This window comes from Microcebus murinus, chromosome 1 (genome assembly GCF_040939455.1).
Source record: "Microcebus murinus isolate Inina chromosome 1, M.murinus_Inina_mat1.0, whole genome shotgun sequence".
Classification (NCBI taxonomy): Eukaryota; Metazoa; Chordata; class Mammalia; order Primates; family Cheirogaleidae; genus Microcebus; species Microcebus murinus.
In genome coordinates this window covers 24,859,927-24,884,745 of record NC_134104.1, presented here as the reverse complement: position 1 = coordinate 24,884,745, position 24,819 = coordinate 24,859,927, and the positions used below count along the sequence as shown (strand labels likewise).

Here is a 24,819-nt window from a genome sequence, read left to right as displayed (position 1 = left end):
TATTTAGTTAAATATATTGACATGAAATGTCCTCTCCTCCTTCTCTTTTATGCACAGAACAGAAACACACGTTGTCATGCCTCAAACTACTTTTTATTTGCAACTACATGATTTCACGCAATTTTTCTAAACAACAATGACATAAAATAGATTTTCTTGTATATAAATAACTTACATATGCTCCATAAAGTAAATGCTCAAAGGTGCTAGAACAGATCGTCCACTCCTACAGTGTTCTCGTATCCAACAGAGTTGATGCACAATATATAAATACTCAAGTCCAATATTAAAAACTCAGGCACTTGACTAACTTTAATAAAGTTTTCCAAACTATATCAATATATCTAAAGTGCATATATATATTTTTAAGAAAGATTATTCTCAATAACTTCTATAAAAATAAGTTTGATGGTTTGGTCCATCTAACTTCACTACTATTAGTATGAACTTTTAACTTTTAAGGTGTGGTAAGGTTTATTCTACCTTTCTCTCAACATGACACCAACAAAATCAAAGAAGCTAGTGAGGTGGTAACATGTGAGGATTAATCCAGTGATTCCGGTCACAATGCATTCCAGGAGGAGGTACCCATGTCACTGGAATTGGACGATATGGTTTATTCTTCCTTCCCTGATTTGGATAACCAAATGGAACAGGAGGAGGGTAGTGATTCTGATGGCCATTCCCTCGGTACATTCCTGGCTTTCTTCTGGGCAAAGGGTGCCACACTGGAAGAGGTGGGAATATCAGTTCTGAAATCTATAGGGAAGAAAAAACACTAAGTTAATTTAAAGGAAAAATTAGTCACATACTAAATAAAGACTAGGTAACCTTCCAGATTAAAGACAGAATCACTCATCCACAACCCTAAGAGTAGGTCTAAGTGACATTCCTACAGTCAAGACTAAATATGTGAAAAACTTCATGTGTTTGTAATGGGTGATCAACAGTTTCTGAATGCATGAAGAAATGAATAAACTTAAACATAGCATTCTAAAACAACTTCAACCAGAAAAAAAAATCAAAACACAAAATGAATGGAAGTTTATAAGGATATACCATGTTTTAGACAGTTTTCACAGCTAGCTAAAAGAGGAGTCACTTGAGAGCTTTTAAACACAAAATTGTTCATGGCCTAGCAATGGTCTACTGAACAATAATAAAATCTTAGGACTAGAGGCCACGTGTTCTGATAACACTTTCCCCCTGATTTTGATGTAGTTTAGTGTTTCAGAACAACAATCTTAGATTATCCCATAAGTCAGGTGGGCACATCAAATTTACATTATTCAAAATGTTCTTGGTAGCAGTTTTGGACCTCTGTTCAGAATGCTCAACCTCTGAGTTTCGGATTTCTCTATCTCTAATTTGCCCTCCTAAATATAGTTTCATAAAATTTATTTATATTCTGTATAGCACTGCATTTATATGATAGAAAATTCAAACAGGGGCCAACCATGGTGGTCAATGCCTATAATCCCAACACTTTGGGAGGCAGGAGTCCCAAAACACTTTGCCTGAGTCCAGGAGTTTGAGGCTTCAGTGAGCTATGATTGTGCCAATACATTCTAGTCTGGGCAACGGAGTGAGACTCTATGTCTCTTTAAAAAAAAAAAAAGAAAAGAAAGAAAAATTCAACACCATGAAAAGTCCTTCTTCTTTACTGGAGAACTCTACCCAATTACCCTTCTCAGGGACAGCTGACATTAAGCAATTCTTTGTGTATACCTTTAGAGATACATTCTATGCATACACTTGTGTGCACATGTACACATACATTTAAAAAAATACCATTCTGTACCTTGCTTTTTACACTTGATAATATATTTCAGAGGCATTTGTAACAATATATAAAGTCCTTTCTGGGGGCAAGGGCAATGTATGTAAACTTAACATTTGTACCCCCATAATATGTTGGAAAAAATAAATAAATAATAATAAAAAAAGACCTTTCTAATTGCTTTACAGCTATATAATGTAGCAATGACTATATCATAACTAAATTTACTGGTCTTCTGTTGAGGGGACATTTGGGCTGCTTTCAATCTTTTACTATTAAAAAACAATGTGGCCAGGAGTAGTGGCTTATGCTAGTAATCCTAGCATTTTTGGGAGGCCAAGGTCGGAGAACAGTGTGAGACCAAGAATTCGAGACCAGCCCGGGCAACATAGCCAGACCTAATCTCTATAAATAATATAAAAATTAGCCAGGCATAGTAATGCGTGACTATAGTCCCAGCTACTTGGGAGGCTGAGCCAGGAGGACCGCTTGAGCCCAGGTTGCAGTGAGCTATGATGATGCCACTGCACTCCTGGGAAACAGAGGAAGACCCTGTTTCAAAAAAAATAAAAAAACATGTACAACAAAGGATGCTGCAATGAATAACAGCATAGTAAATTCTGACAACGCTCTGTAGACATATATTGACATTTCTCTTGGTAAACACTTAGAAGTGGAATTGCAGAGTAATAGGGTAGATGCATATTTAACTTTGTAAGTGCCAGTTTTCCAAAGTTGTACCATTTTACAATCCCACCAGCAGTTTATAAATTTAGCTGCTTCACATCCTTGCCAACATTTAGTGCTGTCAGACTTTTAATTTAGTGGTTCTGGAAGAAGTAGTATTTCATGTAGTTTTAATTTGCATTTCTCTGATGACAAATGAGGTTGAATACCTTTTCATTTGTTTACTGTCCATTTATATAACTTCTTTTTCACAATGTTTATTCATATCTTTTGCCCACTATTTTTAATTGGGTCATTTGTCTTTTACTATCAATTTATAGGAATGATTTTAAAAATATATTCTGGAAACAAATCCCTTATAGATATATGTAATAAGAACATTTTTGTCCCAGGATGGTTTGCCCATTCATTTTCTTAATGGTTTCTTTGAGTAAGAAATAGTTTTAATTTTGATGAAGTCCAATTTATCAATTATTTTCTTTTTAGTGCTTTTTGTGACTCCTGGAAGAAATCTTTGGCTATCTCAGGATAATAAAGATTATGTCTCCCTATTTTCTTCAAAAAGTGTCAGAGATTTAGCTTTTATGTTTAGGTCTATGATCCACATCAAATCATTTTTTGTGTGTATGGTGTCAAGTAACAGGTTCATTTTTTCCCCCCTCTACAGTTCACCTAATTGTTTTAGCACCAGTTCTTTTTTTCTTTTTTTGAGATAGGGTCTCACTTTATTGCCCAGGCTAGAGTGCCGAGGCGTCATCCTAGCTCACAGCAACCTCAAATTCCTGCGCTCAAGTGATCCTCCTGCCTCAGCCTCCCGAGTAGCTGAGACTACAGGCATGTACCACCATGCCTGGCTAATTTTTTCTATATATATTTTTTCAGTTGTCCATATAATTTCTTTCTATTTTTAGTAGAGATGGGGTCTTCCTCTTGCTGAGGCTAGTCTTGAACTCCTGAGCTCAAATGATCCATCTGCCTCGGAAAGTGCTAGGATTACAGGTGTGAGCCACTGTGCCCAGCCTACAAACAGTTTTTAAAAAAATTAATAGCTAGGCATGGTGGTACATGCCTGTAGTCCCAGCTACTGAGGAGGCTGATGTAGGAGGATAGCCTAAGTCCAGGAATTTGAGGCTACAGTAAGCTACGACTGTACCATTGCACTCCTCCAGCCTGGCAACAGAGTGAGACCTGGTCTTTTTTTTAAAAAAAAAAAAAAAAGAGAGAGAGAACATAATCCTTTCTTTCTTTCTGCTGGCTATAAGGTTAAAATAAAACCCCACTGTACATATACATATGTGAGTCTATTTCTGGACTCTCCACTGATATATTTGTGTATCTTTTTTGTTTTTAAGAGACAGACAGGGTCTTACTCTTTAGCTGAGGCTGGAGTGCAGTGGCACAATCATAGCTCCCTGCAGCCTCGAACTCCTGGACTCATGTGATCCTCCTGACTCAGCCTCCCCAAGTAGCTGAGACTTACAGGTGCACACCACCAAGCCCAACTAATTTTTTTTTTTTTTTTTGGTAGAGACAGGGTCTTGCTATTGCCCAGGCTGGTCTCAAACTGGCCTCAACGATCCTCCCGCCTAGGCCTTCCAAATTGTTAGGGTTACAGGTGTGAGCCACCACGCCCAGCCATATTTATTTATCTTTAAACCATTACCACACTGTCTCACTGAATATATAATAGCTTTATATCATTGCTAGTTCTCTAACTTGTTCAAACTCCTGGGCTCTAGCTATCTTCTCACCTCAGCCTTCTAAGGAGCTAGGACCACACATGCACGCCACCATGCCCAGCTAATTTTTTTTTTATTTTTTGTAGAGAAGGGGTCTTAGTATGTTGCCCAGGATGGTCTCAAACTCCTGGCGTCAAGTGATCTACCTATTAGGTCTCCCAAAATGTTGGGATTATAGACCACTGGCCATCCTCCTTTTTAAAAATTTTGTATCAATTTGTCACTTTCTAGAAAAAGTCTTTCAAGATTAATAAGTTGGATCTATAGATCAATTTCGGGAAAACTAACATAATATTCACTTCTTAACTCACGGAGCGCTGTCTCTGAGGGTACCTTTCAGAAGACACTAAAAAATGAAGACCACAAGCTAGAAATTTTCTCTCCTTATTTGATAACCCTTTCTAAAACTCTTGACAATGCCAGATTGAAGACTAAAAAGTGCATAGAAAGGAAAGATTAAAGTTTGCCATTTCCACTAGCTTTCTACACAAGGGCTTGTAAAAGCAATGCTGTTATGAAATGTTTTGTTAATGAGTAGAGTGCCAAGGAGAAATGTTTTTCTTAAAAAGCACATAAAAGACACCTCAATTTGCATGCCTTTCTGTTATCCTAATAGTCTTTCAACATGGGGGAAAATAAAATGCAACATTAAAAGGAAATATAAAAATTATAGGTCAATTTACTTGTAAAAAATTAGCAGCAATCAATTTAATTTGAGACTGACATTCTTATGTGGTTAAGTAACAACAAATAAAATTCTGAGGAAAAATTGCCACACATTTGAATAAATTCCAGGAAATTCATTAAAGGTTATTTGCAGTATATATTAATAATACATCACACAGAGAAAAAATGTGGCAAATGTTTATGGCAAAGATTTCTTAAATGATTCTAAAATACAAAGATCTTGTATTTATATCTAGATAGCAAAGACCATATGATATACTTTAAAAAATTCTTGATTAAATAACATTCCTCAACAGAAAAGTTATTTTAAAGTCAAAACAATTTAAGGCCAGGCGTGGTGGCTCATGCTTGTAATCCTAGCACTCTAGGAGGCCGAGGCAGGCAGATTGCTCGAAGTCAAGAGTTTGAAACCAGCCTGAGCAAGAGCAAGACCCCATCTCTACTATAAATAGAAAGAAATTAATTGGCCAACTAATATATATAGAAAAAATTAGCTGGGCATGGTGGTGTATGCCTACCCAGCTACTGGGGAGGCTGAGGCAGCAGGATTGCTTGAGCCCAGGAGTTTGAGGTTGCTGTGAGCTAGGCTGACACCACGGCACACACTCTAGCCTGGGCAACAAAGCGAGACTTTGTCTCAAAATAGAAAGATCTTTTGAACTGAGCCTTATTCTATACATGTACTTATTTCTAATTTTTAAAGGCACCTGTTTTTATTAATTTGCCTTAATTAGACGTAATGAAACATTAGGTCTGTGGTAGAATTGGATAAATGAAAATTTAGACCTAATGAGTAAGAAGCAGTTACTTAACTATACTGGGAATCTCTCTAGAACTATACAACATCCCCTTGCTCCAAACCTGATGATGAATGCCTCACTGGACTGAATCCTGTGGAAGAGCACAAGATTGGTGGTTGGGGAAAGGAGGACTTCTCACTATTATACTCTCTCATATTGTTTGAAGTGTTATAAAGCAAGTGCATGGTGCATGATATATATATATATCCCTAAAATGATAATCTTCACAACTAATCTTTCCCTGAAGTCTAAGAATAATTTAACTGAAAAAAAAAGAGAAATAAAATATTGTTACACTGAAATAATACTGACTGATTGAAAAAGTCTCACTCTGTCATCCTGGGTACAGTACAGTGATGTCATTGTAGCTCACTGCCACCTGAAACTCCTGAGCTCAAGTGATCCTCCTGCCTCAGCCTCCCAAATATCTGGGATTACAGATGCGTACCATAAGTCCGGCTAATTTTTTCTATTTTTGATAGAAACGGGGCCTTGCTCATGCTGATCTTGAACTCTTTTTTTTTTTTTTTTTATTTATTTTTTTTTTTCTATTTTTGGTAGAGACGGGGTCTCACTCAGGCTGGTTTCGAACTCCTGACCTTGAGCAATCCGCCCGCCTCGGCCTCCCAAAGTGCTAGGATTACAGGCGTGAGCCACCGCGCCCGGCCTGATCTTGAACTCTTGACCTCAAGTGATTCTCCCTCCTCAGCCTCCCAGAGTGCTAGGATTATAGGCATGAACCACTGTGCCCAAAAGTTTAGTTTCTGATACTCAAAACACCAATACTCTGCTTCTTACCAAATGTTCTTTGGTATGTATATATAAATAACTGAATGAATCTATAAATACATGCCCATTAGTCTTTTAACTATCTTCAACTGTTAAAGCAAAAAGGGACACATTGTTGTGGCTTGAGTAAAAAAATTAATCAAAATATAATTTAGTGAAGCTTCTCTTTAATCATGTAAAGGGAGAGAAGAAGAAAGTTAAGCCCAATGATATGAATTGGAAAAGTTAAAGACTACAAATAATGATGCAATTTCTGAATAAAATAAGCAATTTTAAAATATCAGGAATGTTTTATTATCATGACTTTTCTATTTTTGACACATTTTTTAAAATATATTTATCCTAGTTATTGTGTGCTGAAGCAGATCTTTGATATTAATAAAATGACTCAGGATGCTTATTTACATCTCAGAGAAGCTGCTTTCCCTTAATGTGGGAAAGGCAAGAACTGTAATCCAGAATCTCAAATCAGAAACCTTGGACAACATGAGCAGGGTTACCTGGAACACCCTAGCAACCTCTGCTCATACCCTTCAATACGGATTCATTTCATGGTTACCTGGTACACAGGGCTTGGTGTTGCAGTCACCGAATTGGGTTTCACTTCTACTTCCTTACTTGTTTCTTCATCTGAGGAAGAGGATCCTGAATGATAATCAGAGGTAACCTTATCAAGGGCCCTGGTAACTTTCTTAGAGATCTCATCCTTGTTCTCATCCTCATTTTCAAAGCTGGCAACAATGAATGCATTGTTTTTCTCTCCATACCTAAGAATAAAATTAAAAACTTACAATCCTTGAAGTTATATCAACAAAGCAAAAAATATCCATAAAAACAATTAAACAGGTCTGGACATGCTATTGGTCCACAGCAAAGAAGGAACCATCCCAGAACTAACCACACACGTAGTGTTTCAAACCAGCTCCATGCCAGCAAGCAAGCCATAATTTTTAAATTTTGGTCTATTTATGTACACATAAAAGTGACCTCATATTTTTCCCCAACTTTCTTTCTTTTCTACTAATTCCTAAAACAACTGTTGAAAACATCAAAAAGAAATCATTGTTTTCATTACATTTTGTATATACCAATAAAACTGGTTGTACAATAACATTTTCTAATGTATTTCTGATGTCTTTTCTTATATAGACACATATATATGGAATTCCTGGCCTCAAGCAATCCTCCTATCTCAGCCTCCCAAAGTGCTGGAATTACAGGTGTGAGCCAGTAATTTTTAAAATTTTCTAATGTATTTTTAAATATAATGTATATCCTAGTAATTCAAGTTACAAACAAACTAGAAATCTGCTGACATTGACTTTTACCCTGATTAAATAAAAAAGGGACCTGTATCTCTTATATTCACATAGACAAAAGTGAGAACAAAGGCAATTAGTGAGGTTAAAAAAAAAAGATTATTGTTGAAGAACATAAAGATTTTGCTTTTCTCATAGATACTCCTCAAATAACTGTCCAACCTATACTGTAATTTTTTAAAGTGAGCAAGCCTTTTTATTCTTTCAAAAATTTTTGAAGGCTTGAGTTAAAGAAAATAATTGTCAAAATACACAACCTAGATTGGTTACTAAAAAATGAACAAACAAACAAAAAACAAAAAAATAAAAATAAATTCTGCCAATGAGGGAAAATAGCATAATGAATCCTAAAAGTAAAACCAAGAGTTTTTTCAGAGGACAAAGGAGAAACTTACAAATCTATTTAAATAGATTGCAGAATGTAAACACTATTAAACAACTTCCAGGAAGTGTTAAGACAAAGGATATTGTTAAGCAGTTATTATACAATATGTAATTAAAGTTAGAAACAAAATGATTCTAAGCTTGAAAAAAAGATAAAAACAAATAATTTCAAGTGGAAATAATGTCAAGCATTTGATTCAACAGAAAAATAAGGTTAAGCTGGTGTCAACTCACTTTATTTCATAACTTATCGCAAATTATTTTTGAATCAGGATAATAAGGTAAAAGGCTTAACTGCTATAAAGCCTTTGAAAATTCATGTGGAAATCAAATAGCCTCATAGATGAATTCCATTTCTTCATACAGCTGTCCTGTCTTACATTCCCATAGGTTGAATGAAGCCATAAATAATACCTTAATATGGTGCATAACTACCTTTTCTATTCTTTTTCAGTTTACTTCATAGAAAGACTTGCTATAGGATGGTGGAAACAGCATTAGACTAGTTTCTCATTCTGGCTCTGCCATTAACTATCTCTGCCACTAAGTAGCTCTGTAAGCAGAGGCAAGTCACTTAATTTCACAGGCTTTAGTTTTCTACCTGTTGGATGAGGAAACTAGAGCTGGCTAGATACTGGCTGACCTTCAGCTGGTGATTGAGCATAGTATAAAATGCCTGAACAGTTGGGTGAGTTTCTTACAACATAGAATTTGTATGCTGTAATTTCAAGTTTACTTAGTATAAGGTTTCAGCAATGGAAATTTACCTCTCTGTCCTCTTCATGGTTTGAAGATTCAACAAATTTCAATACAATAAAGGTTAATTCATATGTTAATACCAGTAATATTAACAATGGGCTTCGGCCAATCTTCAGTTTTGTCCATTAATGAAGTTAAAATTCAAGCAAAACAGAAAGGCAGGAAATTTGAGGAAAATCCCAGCCTTTGTAGAAACAGAAACCTGAATCAAGGGCTACCATCTGATGACTGAAAGATTAGCTTCATTAACATCTAATTAGGTTCTATACCTTTTCCTTTGTAATATTTTAGTATGAGGGCTCTCTCCTTGGTACGAGAAGCTGCTTGACTATGTTACTGGAACATTAGAACACATACTTAATGCCTTAGGACAGAGGTCATCAAACTTTTTAAACAGGGGGCCAGTTCACTGTCCCTCATACAGTTGGAGGGCCGTTGGAGAGTGTGGAGCACATTCCACACGTGCGCACTGTGGGCCCTGGATGAGTTGGCTGCTAAGCAGGACAGGCAGTGGCAGCAAAACACCTTGCGGGCCTGATAAATGTCCCCAGGGCCCTGCCCCCATGTGGCCTGTGGGCTGTAGTTTGAGGACGCCTGCCTTAGGAGAATTAGTAATAGTTGGACAACTTTTAAACTCTCCATTTTTCAATGATGTACCGTTAAAACACCAAGGCTAATTTAGTTATTTTGAAACAGATCAATATTTAATGCTTTTTATCAGAAAAAAAAAGGATTGCATAAATTACAAGAAAACACTGTGAAATATATTGAGAAAATAATGAAGTTGCCAAACTATTCTCAGACCTTCTCATCATAGGAAAGATCTATTATCTATTCTGTTTCCTCTCAAATATTTCCCAAAGTGGTAAATCTTTCTAACTATATGGCACTCTGCATTCTTCCAACATTTTTTTCTAACACAGTAACTGAGGACTATAAAGAATTCTCTCTTTATTCATCTCAATTTTTTTTTATAACCTCAGTCTCTGGTATACCAATGAGTTACTGTTTTTAAAGATTCTCAGATATTTGTTCAACTGTGTAACTGCTAGATCAGTTTTGTTTTAATTTTCAGAATATTTATCTTTCCAGTTTGGGACCAAAAGAACTTGTCAATATCTCAAGTTACTACTCTATTAACCACTTCTACTCAGTCACCTCTACTCAATTGCTAATCTCTTTCTGGGGTTTTATTACCTCTGAATGAACACCCTACATTCTGAAGGTGATTTCTATTAACTGTGGGGAAAAAAATCACATCATACACATTTCTGGCAAAATTTTAACTATATATAAAATTATTAGAAGACTACTAAGTACAGAGATTTTTAAAAATTAGTAAGATAAAAGCACAGTAGTTTTTTTTTTTTTTTTTTTTTTTTGAGACAGAGTCTCGCTTTGTTGCCCGGGCTAGAGTGAGTGCCGTGGCGTCAGCCTAGCTCACAGCAACCTCAAACTTCTGGGCTCGAGTGATCCTTCTGCCTCAGCCTCCCGGGTAGCTGGGACTACAGGCATGCGCCACCATGCCCGGCTAATTTTTTTTATATATATATATCAGTTGGCCAATTAATTTCTTTCTATTTATAGTAGAGACGGGGTCTCGCTCAGGCTGGTTTTGAACTCCTGACCTTGAGCAATCCGCCCGCCTCGGCCTCCCAAGAGCTAGGATTACAGGCGTGAGCCACAGCGCCCGGCCAGCACAGTAGTTTTTAATTATCAGACATCATCAAGTAATGAAGTATCTACTTAAGTAGACTGTCCATATAACTAAAGTTTTAATCTTCAGGTGCTGAGACTTATTACATATGTCCAAAATGTTTATGTAATTAACTAACTTCTTAAACATCCCTGGACTTAAAACTATTCCCTGTTGATTTAGGATTGTGATATTAAATATTAACTATTTGATAATATAATTGTGCTGACTCTTTAGCTTTTCCACTGTTGCCTCTATGTCAGAACATATGACATTTTTTCAGCTTTAAGACTACTATGAACACTCTCTTTCAAATGCTGCTTCTCATTTTTTATGGGTTGAGAAACCACACAACTAACCTAAAGAACTGTGTTAAATATAGAGCCATCCAGGATCTAAGTGCAGGTCAAATAAAAAAACAAGCAATTCAACAAAGTAATGTGACAGCTATTACTTACAAACTGAGGTCTTCTGTGGGGGTTCAGTGGCTAAAGTCTCTAAAGCCTGACACTAGCCTGAGGTAAGTCCTTAATTAGTCCCAGAATCTAAAAATGTTTGACTTTCTCAGACATAAACTTAAGATGGATTGCTCTTCTTTTTCTACCTGAGAAAGAGGCATTGGAGAATCTTCACCTCCAGAAACCTCTACCACCTATGCCTGGTCTCCCGAAGCAATAAACTTATATATCAACTACTGGCAAATCAGGTGGTAATTTCCAGGGATGGGCCTGATAAAATTATGGAAGAACAAGGTGTTATTTTTAGCACTTTACATCCACCTTCACTGTTGGAGATCAGGTCAAAGCTGTGACCACCTTTGGAGCATATAGTTAGGGTTGCATCAAAGAGTAGCTCTACTGCAATCAATAAAGAGGCTAGGTAATCAGGTGAATTGTACCACAAAACCAAAGAGAAATACCTTAAAAGTATAGCCATAGGAAAATTCTTGCAGGGGTTCCATGCCTCTGTTCATTCTGTTCCTCCTCTGTGTAATGTCCTTCCCCCCTTGTCACCTGGTCAATCATGACTCATCTTTCCCATCCCAGTTCAAGTATCACTTAGTCGGCAGAGTCTTTGTTGACTCGCCAGCAGATGCAATAACTTACTCCTTTGTGCCACCTATCACTGTATTTTGTACACATTTTTATTATAGCACAAATCAGACTATGTTGTAATTTGCTTATCCTTTCTTCTCTCTTATTACACTCTGTGAACTACATACAGAATAACTATAGAATAGTGCTTTCATTTCTGAAAAGCCCACAACTAAGAGTACCTGGTCCACAATGAACACTTTTTGAGTGAATGGAGTTCAAACAGATTTCATACCTGGCACTCATCTTTTATAATTCTGCTCATTAAGAGATGAGAAAAGTAATTTCCATTATTTAAAAAAAGATGACTGTACCTGTCAGTCACTTAAAAATCAAAAAGGGGGAGGGAGAGTAGAGACAAACAGACACAGAGGACAATCAAAAGTTATTATCCAGTATTATTTGGGATTAGCTTCTTCCTTAATTTAAAGAAGAAAAAGATAACAATTGACCTAGAAGAATGAAGGTGTCTAACTTCTACTTCTTGGCCTACAATAAACTTCTTGGCAAAGCTCTCCCAAAACCATGCCCAGTTTCTAAGTTTCTTCATGGTAAAGCAGGAATGTAACCAGTCCTTCACCATCACCTCAGGAACAGTACTTTGTAAAATTTATTTATATCTGAGAAAACTAAACTACCAGCTCCTGGTCATAAAGCTACAGGCAGAGCACACATGACAGAATTTCATAAAATCAGTTCCAGCACAGTAATCAGTTTAGCCACCAGACTCAAAAACTCACCGACAGCACACCTCACATGGGTCCACCCAGAGAGTAAGCTCCTTTGGTAAGCCCAGGTCACTATACAAGATGCAGCTGTTCTCACAGGCTTTTAAGACATCAGGATCAACTCTTTGAAACTTATTGACACGGATGCATCTACAACAAAGTGGAGTTACATTAATGGATTTAAAATAATCTTAATCATAAACATTGCTATGTCTATTAGTATTTGCCAAGGTGAATAATAGTACAGTAATAATAATAACAACAAATACCGTGGTGGAGAACACAAGAGCATATCCATCCCAACAGAAAAGAAAGGTAAAAGTTTTTGGAGGCTAAGTTCCTATACAACAAAATCTCTAACAAAAGATCTCAACTAAGGTTACAAATGATACTTGGAAATTCTTGTGACAAGTTTGGATCTGTCATTAACTTGCTTTTACATTCCAGATAATAAAGTGTTAAGAGGGCACCCTTTGCCTATAAACATAGACTCAGTCAAAGACATAGAACCATTTACATAAAATACTTAATGATTAAAACACCTAATATGTTATTGGCTTATTTCATTTAACTTTTGTTACTCAACAATTTTTTTAATAGTTGTCAAAATTAAATGAGAAAAATTCTAAACCAATAGAGCCTCTGTTCCATTTTTTTAACCTAAGAACTACTGTATCTACTAATAAAATGTTCAAAGATGGCTACTAGAGTGAATGTAAAAATATGCATTCTGTTAAGTTAAATATTAAATAAGCATCTTGATTAAGTAGAGAAATGTTAGCTATGATAGAAAGTATTTACTGCCTATAACCAATAATCAGTCAAGAAAACCTTAGTGTTGGTACTAGTCCTGATTATTACTGGGTGAGCTTAGCTAAGTCATTTCACCTCTTCATAGCTTCAGACATGAAGCTATAAAATATAGAAACACAAATTAATTGATAAATAGTAACAATGCCATAAAATACAATAATATCCAAAGTAATGTATGGTTTGAAATTTTTAAAAAAGTTAAAATTATTTTATTAGTTGGTTTCAATTTTCATTTAAAAACATGAAAAAGTTCTCATTAGGTAACAGCTAATAACAAATGTTTCTAAACAATATTAACAATAATAATTCTTTTTGGAAGTTTACTATGCAATAGTTTCCTAAATGCTTTGTATGTATTAATAACTCTTTTAATTTTCACAGTTATCCTGTGAATTACATACTGAACTATGTAAGGAAAAAAGGAGGCAGAGTTTGAGTAACTTGCCCAAGATCACACAGCTAGTAAGTGACAGACCAATGGTTAAAATCCAGGCCTCCAGACTCCAAGGTGCATGTTATTAAACAATACCCAATTCTGTCTATATGTACCTATCTTAGCAATACCATTAACAATATACCAAAGTCAGAGTGAAAAAAATTGCTTTCTAGTATGTCAACTGCTGTTTGGTCCCTTTAAAAACATGGTTCCAGGCTACATGTTGTGTAGGGTCATTCAAAAGATCCCAAGTGCCCTGGGATCAAAAGCAGTTAAAGATAAGGAGATATATCTTAGATGTATGTGCTCTTCTTATCTATAAAAAAGTGATGTAGGCTCTAAGCTTAAAAATTATATGTAAATATAGATGCTTAAACAGAGACTTTGCTTCAACAAAATTAGTATATCTTACATATTTTAATGCTGTTTTTTCACTCTACATACTGTGACTACTTATCCATTAACTATTCTTGAAAAACAAAATTTTAAAAGTTGAATAAAAATAGTTAATCATTTACTTAATGTTGACAGTTTAGTTTTTTCCAATTTTTTGCAATTATAAAGTATAAGAAAGATCCATATTCATACTTTTTTTTTTTTTTTTGGAGACAGAGTCTTGCTCTATCCTCTGGTCTAGAGTGCTGTGGTATCAGACTAGCTCACAGCAACTTCAAACTCCTAAGCTAAAGCAATCCTCCTGCCTCAGCCTCCCCAGTAGCTCGGACTACAGGTGTGCACCACCATGCCCAGCTAATTTTTTCTATTATTTTTAGTTGCTTGGCTAATTTTTTTTCCTATTATTTTTAGAAGAGATGGAGTCTTCCTCTTGCTCAGGGTGGTCTCGAACTCCTCAGCATAAGGTGATCCTTCTACCTCCACCTCGGCCTCCAAGACTGCTAGGATTACAGGCATGAGCCACTGTGCCTGCACTGTATTCATACATATTTATCTGCATTTCTGATTATGCTTTCAGAATAGATTCTTAGAAGCCTTACTACTCAAAAGGTATAAATATTTCTGCAGATCTTGATAATATTGCCAAATTGCTCTCCATAAGCACCTTATTTGTATATACTGCAGAAAAACAATTTAATTTATAAACATTTTGGAAAAAAATTAACACTCCACCTCTCTATGGATTGAAGAGTGTCTACTAACTCTAGTTAATCTCATATTCTATTCATTTTTATAACAGTTACAACCCACTATTAAGTTTAATAGTTTTCTACTTCAAAGACAGCTTCAAAATGACTCAATAATGATACTTCTGATCACATGCCAATTTAATCTTGTTTGAGTTTTTTCTCAAGTTTTTAGAATTAATAGAAATGAAATTGAACACTGCCTAACCTTTAAGTATTTACTTGACAGTGCTTCCTTTTTCAATATTAGTATAGTGGCTTGCACTTCCAAAAGCCTTCCATCCGATGTCAATTAGGTCAGTGTAAAAAAGCCTCAACATCTCTAACTCACAAAAGCTCTTCACTTTATCAAAAATGAAGATGTACAGACAAAAAGAAAATCTAGTAAGAAGACAAAAATGACCTGAGCCTGCTTTAACTTGCACATTTTTACTTTAATTCACCAAATTTTCCAATTTACTAGGAAATCTCTTGGACTAAAAACAAAAAGCAAAATACACTAATTTCCTTGTCAATAGAATATAAGCTCATCTGACTTTTTGCAAATGAGAATTGAACAAATAATATGTTCACTTCCTTTCTAGATTTCTTGAATAGTCTTACAGTTCCAAGAGCTCAGTGACTCAAATGAAGACCTTTTTACATCAAAGCACAGAAGTGTTAATTTGTGTAGGAAACTCTGGGGTCAGCAATATGCACAAATAAAAGAGAATTTTTCTGCAGTTGTTATAGCCACAATTGTTCCACTTTTATTTTTTGTGACCACATCCACAAATGGGGCAAGGTTTGACAGTTGAGTTTAGCAGGAAAACAATCTCAACCCAAGTGCCTGAGCAGTCACATAAGTACTAGGGAGTAAGCATGCCAAGACATGTTTTACAGGAGCCAGCTCTTCTTTACATTAAACTGTAAATGCATCTTATAAACCAGAGTACAAAAGATAGCTATAAGTGAGAATTCTCTTCCTTCTCAATGCCAAGGCAATGGTGGCTCTGTGGTGTGCAGAAAGCCCATGAGAACTTGGGGTCTGTTGGATCTGAGTTCACATCCCAGAACCAGTAATTACCAGTTGTGAATCATACATGAGTTACCTTCATCTACAAAATAGTTACACTGGCTTGTATTTATACTATGCACAAAGAATTATGCATAGTATAAATGAGATTATTCCTGTCAGTGTCAAGAACATACCAAGTGTCTAATAATCTTAGTTCCCTTTCTCTATAAAACCTTTTCTTCGGCCGGGCGCTGTGGCTCACGCCTGTAATCCTAGCTCTTGGGAGGCCGAGGCGGGCGGATTGCTCAAGGTCAGGAGTTCAAAACCAGCCTGAGCAAGAGCGAGACCCCGTCTCTACTATAAATAGAAAGAAATCAATTGGCCAACTGATATATATATAAAAAAAAAAAATTAGCCGGGCATGGTGGCACATGCCTGTAGTCCCAGCTACCAGGGAGGCTGAGGCAGAAGGATCGCTCTAGCCCAGGAGTTTGAGGTTGCTGTGAGCTAGGCTGATGCCACGGCACTCACTCTAGCCTGGACAACAAAGCGAGACTCTGTCTCAAAAAAAAAAAAACAAAAAAAAAAAAACCTTTTCTTCAAAAAACATTTGTCATGTAATCTACTTTTAGATATAAGACTCACTTCCCTCAACTCTTACCATGCCCATTAAATGGGTGATTAGGGGTCCCCTAGACTTGTGAAAACCCCAAGTACCTGTGATACACAGAGAAAAGCACTCAGTCAGGAGCCAGACTACCACCATAAGAGACTAAGTCCTATGACCCTATAGCATTGGCCTCCTGAGTCAAGGCCGTGAGACTCCACCAAGATACCTGCACTTTAAAAATGAGTAAGGAGGAAATACCTAGACACCCCAGAGTTCTGTATTTTGCAGATAAAACTGTGATAGGCATGGTCTGGATACCCTTCAGTCCTCTGGCCTTGCACCCATTTCAGGAGTTGATCAGCCTCTTCACTTAATCCAATCCAACTGTCCAATCTAATCCTTTACCTGTAGGCCTGTCCTTTTGATGGTTTTTCTGGATACCAGTGATTTTTATATTTTTCTTGAAGTATTAGAGTCAATTTCTCAGCAAACCTCTCAACTGCCTCTTTTTTCAACTTATCATGTTTTCGAACCAGCCTTGTGAAAAAGAAGACAACAGCAGCAATTTCGTTCTTCATCTTTTTCCCTGCAAAGACAAAACAGGATTGCTCAAAAAAGACAAAATATAAAAACTACAAGATAAAGCTCTACAAAATATCCTTCCTTCATAGCTTCCCTTCCTTCTTCCAATTTTATCATGTATTTCATTGGCTCATCTCTGGAGTAGGGAACAATCACTAATTTATGTTTATGCTATAAAGACCTTATTATAAAATACTCTTTAAGAACCTCATAACTTAGCTGTGTGAAGATGTTTAGTAAAGAGAGCACACCAAATTGCTCCTGTTGGCTAAAATAAAATCAAAGATATCACTCAAAGAAAAGCACTATAGGCCGGGCGCAGTGGCCCATGACTATAATCTTAGCAATCTGGGAGGCCGAGGCGGGCGGACTGCTCAAGGTCAGGAGTTCGAAACCAGCCTGAGCAAGAGCAAGACACCGTCTCTACTATAAATAGAAAGAAATTAATTGGCCAACTAATATATATAGAAAAAATTAGCTGGGCATGGTGGTGCATGCCTGTAGTCCCAGCTACTCGGGAGGCTGAGGCAGGAGGATTGCTTGAACCCAGGAGTTTGAGGTTGCTGTGAGCTAGGCTGATGGGACGGCACTCACTCTAGCCTGGGCAACAAAGCAAGACTCTGTTTCAAAAAAAAAAAAGAAAAAAGAAAAGCACTATAACAAATACTACTATACAATTTATACTACACCTGTTAATATTTAGCTACAATAAGCTAAAATGAAATGAATTTGGTGAAATGACTTGAACTTTAAAACACAAAAAAGTTCACTTTAAAATCTAGTACCAGAGAGCCATTTTGGAAAAGTTTGGCAGTTCCTAAAGAGGTTAAACGCAAAGTTACCATATGACCCAGCAATTCTACTTCTACTATACCCAAGAGAATGAAAACGTATGTCCATGCCAAAACCCTGTACACAAATGTCCTTGGCAACATTATTCAGAATTGCCCCCAAATTTTAAAATATCCTATTGTTCACCAATTGATGAATGGACAAACAGTGTGGTATATTAACATATACAAATGACCGCATACTGTATGACTCCATTGATATGAAATGTCCAGAATAGGTAAAACTATATAGATAGAAAGTAGATCAGATGCATAGGACCAAGAAGGATTCAGGGGAAAGGAAGAATAATACTAATAAGTACAAGGTTACTTTATGGGGTGATTAAAATATTCTAAAATTGACTATGGTTTTGCCTCTGAAGAAAGGAAAAAAAAATAAATAAATAAATAAATAAAATTGACTATGGTGATGGTTGTACAACTCCATGAATATACTAAAACCACTGAACTATACATTTTAAAAGGGTAATTGCATGGTATATAAATTATATCTTAAAGCTGTTACACATTAAAAAAAATTCAGTTTTGAGTTTCTGTAAGTACTCTTTCAGGAATATGGATATATTTACCTAAAAGTTAAGATACATAAAAAATAGTGGCTCTATCAGAAGAGAGTAAAAATTCAGGGTCACAGAAAATCAAACTAAAAGAAATAATCAGAGATTGAGCTGCATTTTGGACTGCCTCAAAGAGGACTTTTTAGAATGGTAGATCTGATTTATCATTGATTAATCCATATAGGCAAAAACCTTGTCATGGGATTGTTTTGACATATATTCTGTCTTTACTCAGTGAGCTCATTCATTTGGCTGCTGTAAATAACTTGGAATTATTCAGATGCTGCATTTAGTAAGCAACATAACCTTTTTTGGAGCCAATTACATATTAAAGACATACAGCCTCTGTTATGTTTGGTATAAAAACCAACCAACCTAGCAATAGTTTGTGTTCCTACACATTCAAAATATAAAGCTGATTTTTTTGCTTTCTTTTTCTTTTCTCAAACTGCTCTTAAGTCTTCCTTCACAATGTGATTTCTTTACTCCATGTGCAAATTCAAACAAGGAACCTCACTGTGAAATAAATTCTGTATAGTTACTTGAGAGGTGTGCTGGCAGCCACAGCCACACTGATTCTGGATGGGAAGATACCCAAACCTTCCTCCTGGAACCCTAAAATGCCAAATTCACTTTCTACAGCCAGCTACCAGGCACTGGCACAGGTCCACATACAAGAGTGTGCAAGCATACAAAACCCCAGCCTACCACAACTGCTGTGCAGCATCCTCTTGAAAAATGTGAGCCATTTCCACTTTATAAAGCCACATTTATACTCCACCACGGTATGATGGAAAGGAAAACCCAAGGCAATTTAATACATGGTTTGAGAAGAAAGTTGCTGATGGAACTACTCTAGCCTCCACCCCGCCAACGAAAGCAAGGAACCACACTAAAGAAATTTACTGAACCCTTAACTAGATCATTCTCCTCATTACATTTGTCCACTATGTGGTATATGTGAGAGTTTTAGGTTCTGTTTTTGTTTGGTACGTTTCATATCAAAAAAAATAAAAAGGAAGAAAGGAAAGAACCACTTAGTGGTTGCTGTTGGTTGTAATACAAGATGACTCATATGGACTTTATTTTTTTTTTCCTGTTTCAAAGAATGATGACTGGAATAGCTGAAAAATTAGCCCACCCCCACCAGTATTCTAGGAGTACCAAAAGGTATAAGGGAGAGTTATAAAGTCAGGGACGGAACAATCAGAAGTAAGCAGGGCCAAGACCTCAGGCGCCTCGAGTAAGGAGCCGCAATTCCTCCACCCACACTCAGAGCAAAGCTCCCATTTTAAATATCGCACAGTGACGTCATCCCGGGAGGTCGTCACCGCCGCGGCGGCTCCTCAAGTTCTACTTTGTTCCACAAGCTTCTCTGCTCAAGGCTGCGTGGATAACACCCAAAAGGAAACCAAGCCCGGCCTTCCAGGAGTTTATAACTTTGTACTTCTCCCTCCCTTGTAACGAAAAAGCTAATCGCAACCGTTTCTAGAAACAAATTTTTCTCCTGACAGACGTTCCCAAGGTTGAGGGCGCGGGAAGACGGGCCCGAGGGGGTGAGGAGCCCCTGCCCGGCCTCAGCGGCGTTGCGAGGCGGCCTCCGGACCCTGAGGAACGAAAGAATTTTCCAAAAGGGCCCCGGGACTGTGACTTTTCGAAGCCATCGAAACCTGCCGCTAAGCACTCCCGCCGGGGTTCGGAGAGCTAGGTGAGGAGGCATCAAACGTCTCCACCCACTCTTGAAAGAATGGCCTGCTGGCCGCGTCCAACTTCTGCAATCTGGTTTTCCCCCAAGTTCAGGGGGAAGGGCCCAGAAGTCCGGTTCCTTGGCCGGCCTCCCCCGACAACATCCTCGCAGGGCGCCTGCCCTGCCTTGCCCCTGGGGCTGCTGTCCCCACAGGCGACGAGTTGCCAGGTGGCCCCGGGTTCGAGGACCGGAATCCCCTGAGGCGCGACCCTCCCCACAACAAGCAGCGTCCTGGGATCCAGAAAACCCACTGACGCGAAGGGGGTTGGCCGAGGATGGGAGGGCGCAGGGGCCGTCGCCCACCCTGAGGCGGAAGGTAACGCGCTGTGGAAACGTGGCAGGAGCCTCGAGGCGGCGTCTCCTCCCTCCGGAGCCCGCCGAGGGTCCCAAGGAAACCCTCGGGGGCCACCCCCGCGGCCCCCAGCGCTTCCTCGGCGCCGAGAAGGAGCCCACGCACCCAGTTCGATCCCACGCCCCTTCCCTCTCCTCCGAGCACCGCCCGCCAGCGAGCCTTCGACGTGGCCACAGGGGCGCCCAGACCACCCTCCCCCACGATGCCCTCAGCCCCGCCATGTCTGCCTCCCGCCGGCCGGGTCTCCTCACCACTGCTGCCGCCGCCGCTCTGGGGCCGCAGATTCAGCGGTGCCGACCGTGCCCTGGCCGGGAACCGAGGGCGCCGCCTCAGCGGGCCCGGGCTCAGCTACAGGGAGCGCAGCAAGCCTCGTCCGGCGCGTGCGGCTCCCGCGTCGTCGGGCGGCCGAGCGCGCGCTGAGAGGACGGGCCGGCGGGAGGGCGCGCGCACGAGCGAGCGCGGTCCCGAGGCGGCGCGCGGGGGGCTCGCGGCCCGGAAGAGGGGAGGGGCGATGACCCGGGAAAAGGTTGGCGCCGCGCGGGACCGGCTCGCGCGCCTCAGGGGGAGGAGCCTGGGGGCGGGGCTTTGCCTGCGAGCCCGCCCCCCGGCCCCGGGCCGAGCCGCGCGGGCGGCGACGCATCCTCGGCGTTGCCACGCGCTGGGTACGGATCTCCGACCCCGACCCCGACGGCGAAGCCCACAGCGCAGTGGGCTTTCCTCACCCGGAAAGAGCCGCGCTGAGGCCCGAACGGACCCCCGCCCGGCCACCTTATCTGCCGCACCACCCTTCGGGGGTCGCGCAGGCCACCTCTCTTCGGCCTCGGCTTTTGCTTCCTTCTCTGGTCTCTCTTCGGCCTGATGCTCTCCTGCCGGGAGGGCAAGTTCTAGACCCAGCCCAGCCAGGGTTTCGCGGGGCACACGGACAGACGGGAAGGGGAACTTTGCATTTATGGGCCGATCCTAATCCTTCTTGCTGTGGTAATATAAGTGTACAGCCGCTATATTGTAGGCAGTTTGTTTAAAACTCCCATTTGGACCCTTCTCTGGCCAGCTGGTAGCCCCTCGCAGCAGGGGCTGCCTCCTGTGGACTGTAGCGTCCTGGCCTGGTATCTTGCACTAAAGAGAGGCTCCAAGAATTTTGGCCAGATGATTGAAGCTTTGAGAGTCCGGGGTTTCTATTTCTGAGACACTTACTCAAGGACTCCTCAGATACAAAGCTTAATCTTCGAGTAAATACAAATATGGAAAAGGAACATTAACTTTATGAAGAAAAGAAGGAACATCTTTCCAAGCTTTTATATTGAATTGGCACCATAGTGTTAGTTTTGTGAAAGCACTTTAATACATCAAACAGGCCAGAAAAATATAAGACATTTCCCACTGATTTTCTTTGTTATTAAAAAAGAGCTAAAACATGTTGTAAATTACTAAAGAACTGAATGTTCAGGTTTTACAGTATATCGACCAGTTTCCTTACTGCCTACTAGATCTGGAGTGATGTTTTCAGCCCAGTTTTATGAATATTTAAAAATTTTAATACTGACATTTGTGGATTATAGCCTATTGACAATTCAAAATAATTTTCTAGCAGTAGTAAAAATACAATCCCCAAACCAGTACAATGAACTTTATTTTTTAAGAAAAAAATATTTATTATACTGTTTTATGACAGTATACATTTAAAGAGGGTGCTAGTATTTACACTTCGGACTATTCTAGGAGATGTGGGGGTATTTTCATTTGAAAAATCATAACAATCTGATGAGGTGATTTTACTGATAACTCTGCAGTTTCATAAAATAGATAGGTAGCCACAAACATTCTCAAAATTTGTCCAGAAATTTCTGTAGTTTGGGCTTAGTATTTTGTGTAATATTTACAAATCTATGACCCACATGGTTCAGTCTTTGAGCAGTACCACATTTAAAACCACAGGTGATATAACCTGAAACCTAATTTTAAAATAACTTTGAAAAAATTGTCATAGCTGCATATGTGAAGAAGATACACTTAAACACTTTCTGTCTCATTCCTTTCTCTTGCACACAGTAGCTGCTTTTGTGCCTATTTCAAAACTTGCCCTGGCTATGTGCTTCAGATCCTTTGCCTCAGCTCTCTTTCCTCCTGAGTCAGAATCACAAGATCCCAAAAGAATTTGGTTTAGCAAGGCAAGATCCTCCTTTTTAGAAGACTGGAAAAAGAGAGCTGCTGGGAACTAAATGTGTTCCTCTCAATCCCTCCTCCCACCCCCAGATGCATATGTTGAAGACTGAATCCCCAATGTGATGGTATTTGGAGGTTGGGTCTTTGGGAATTAGTTAGGTCATGAGGATGGAACCCTCAGGAATGGGATTAGTGCCCTTATAGGAAGAGAAACAGAAGGATGATCACTCTCTTTGCTCTCTACTAAGTGAGGATACAAGAAGACAGACAAACAACCAGGAAACATACCTTCACCAGACACCAAATCTGCTGGCACCTCAATCTTGAACTTCCCAGTCTCCAGAACTGTAAGAAATGAATTTCTGTTGTTTAAGCCACACAGTCCATAGTATTCTGTTATAGCAGCCCAGACTAAAACAGGAGCAGAGGTGATATAAATAATTACAGTAGTCCCCACTTAGCAATGGGAGGATATATTCTAAGACTCCCAGTGGATGTGTGAAACTGTGGATAGTCCTGAACCCTACATATGCTGTTTTATTTTTGATACATACATACCTATGATAAATTAGGTAAGTAAGATATTAATATTTAGTAATAAGATACAACTATTATAACAATTTATTGTAATAAATGTTATGTGAATGTATTCTCTCTTTTTCTCCCTAAAAATATCTCATAGTACTGTACCACAGGTAACTGAAGCCATGAAAATTAAAACTGAGGATAAGGGGGGATAGGGACTAAGTAAACATTAATATGTATTTCCATTCCACAGCTAACTTTAAATGTTCACTACTGTTGTGTGTTAATGAGTGTAGTTTGCTTTCAGTATAAGTAGTTTCTTTTGAAAATGAGCCACCCTGATAGGGCCGAGGTTTTATAATCACAGACATCCTATGGTTGTATTCCAAAGTCACAGAGAATGCAACTCACACTCAATCAACAAAAATCTGTAAATAGCTTTCCAAATCAGGGTTTATTTTCATTAAGTAACAGTGTAACTCTTTAACAGTCCTTTGGGCTCAGAGTAGTTTAGCAATAAAAACAAAGCAGTCTCAGGTAGACTATTTTTAGTTCACATGTCAAGTTTGAATCTGAATACAAAACTGTCACTTTTATAGTGGACATAGAAGATTGTGTTATGTAATGTCAGGGAAAAGTGTATGCAGCCTTTGGGGCTATTGGAGGTCCAGCAAGTAGGATCTAAGACTTTTTAATTCTAGAAACACTTCAATATATTTCTTCAAAAATGTTTAGGAGTTAGCCATTTGCCTTAATTAAAATAAACTAAATCTACTTTTTGTGCCTCAACTTCTTAACTATTTGTGAACCAACAGTGGTTAAAAAAATAAGCATAAAGAAAATTTGAAATCTTCATTATTTTCTCCATTACATCATGCAATAAAACTGACTTCCCAAAGTCACAATACAAACTCTTGATAAATGAGGCAGTGGAAACTGGGCACACTAACCTCCTATTTTGAGTGGCATTAACTGTGAAACCCTCCTCCCTGCCTCAACCAGGTCCCAAACATGGTCCATCTTTTTCAGAAGAAAATATTTTGATCAAGATTTTCAAGTTCTTGGTTGGTAATTGGTTAGGATTTGTGTGAACTAGGTTAGGATGTTATATAGGCTATAATACTTAAGTGGGCCAGACACTCTGGGTTCAGGTAGCACTTCATATTGGAAACCCTGGTGTAAAATTTCCTTGCTTGGCAGGAGAGGTGCCATTGTTGTTGGGTTCCTTTGACAATACTCTTCTGTTCTCCATACCAGCAGAGAAACTGACTTTTATTAGAGAGTACCACATAAGCTCCTACCCTTATTTAGTGCAACAAGATTAAGAATACAGGTATCCAGGCATACCTCAGAGATATTGTGGGTTCAGTTCTAGACCACTGCAATAAAGTGAGCATTGCACTAAAGCAAGTCACACAAATTTTTGGTTTCCCAGTGCATATAGAAATTATGTTTATGGTATATGTAATCTAATAAGTACACAATAGCATTATGTCTACAGAAACAAAGTAGGTACCTTAATTTAAAGATACTTTATTGCCAAAAAATGCTAGCAATCCACTGAGCCTTCAGCAAGTCCTTA

The 24,819-nt window shown here is 38.6% G+C and overlaps 1 protein-coding gene across 1 annotated transcript; it reads right to left on the bottom strand.

Annotated features, from left to right (window-relative positions):
• Positions 1–77: 77 nt before the first annotated feature.
• BTG3 (BTG anti-proliferation factor 3) lies at positions 78–21,026 on the bottom strand. Its single transcript, XM_012786003.2, has 5 exons — positions 20,801–21,026; positions 16,866–17,046; positions 12,475–12,612; positions 7,042–7,249; positions 78–759 (listed from the first exon to the last, which is right to left on the bottom strand). Exons 2-5 carry the CDS (start codon positions 17,036–17,038, stop codon positions 520–522), a joined length of 759 nt encoding a protein of 252 aa, XP_012641457.1. The 5' UTR covers positions 17,039–17,046; positions 20,801–21,026; the 3' UTR covers positions 78–519.
• Between the last annotated feature and the right edge of the window lie 3,793 nt (positions 21,027–24,819).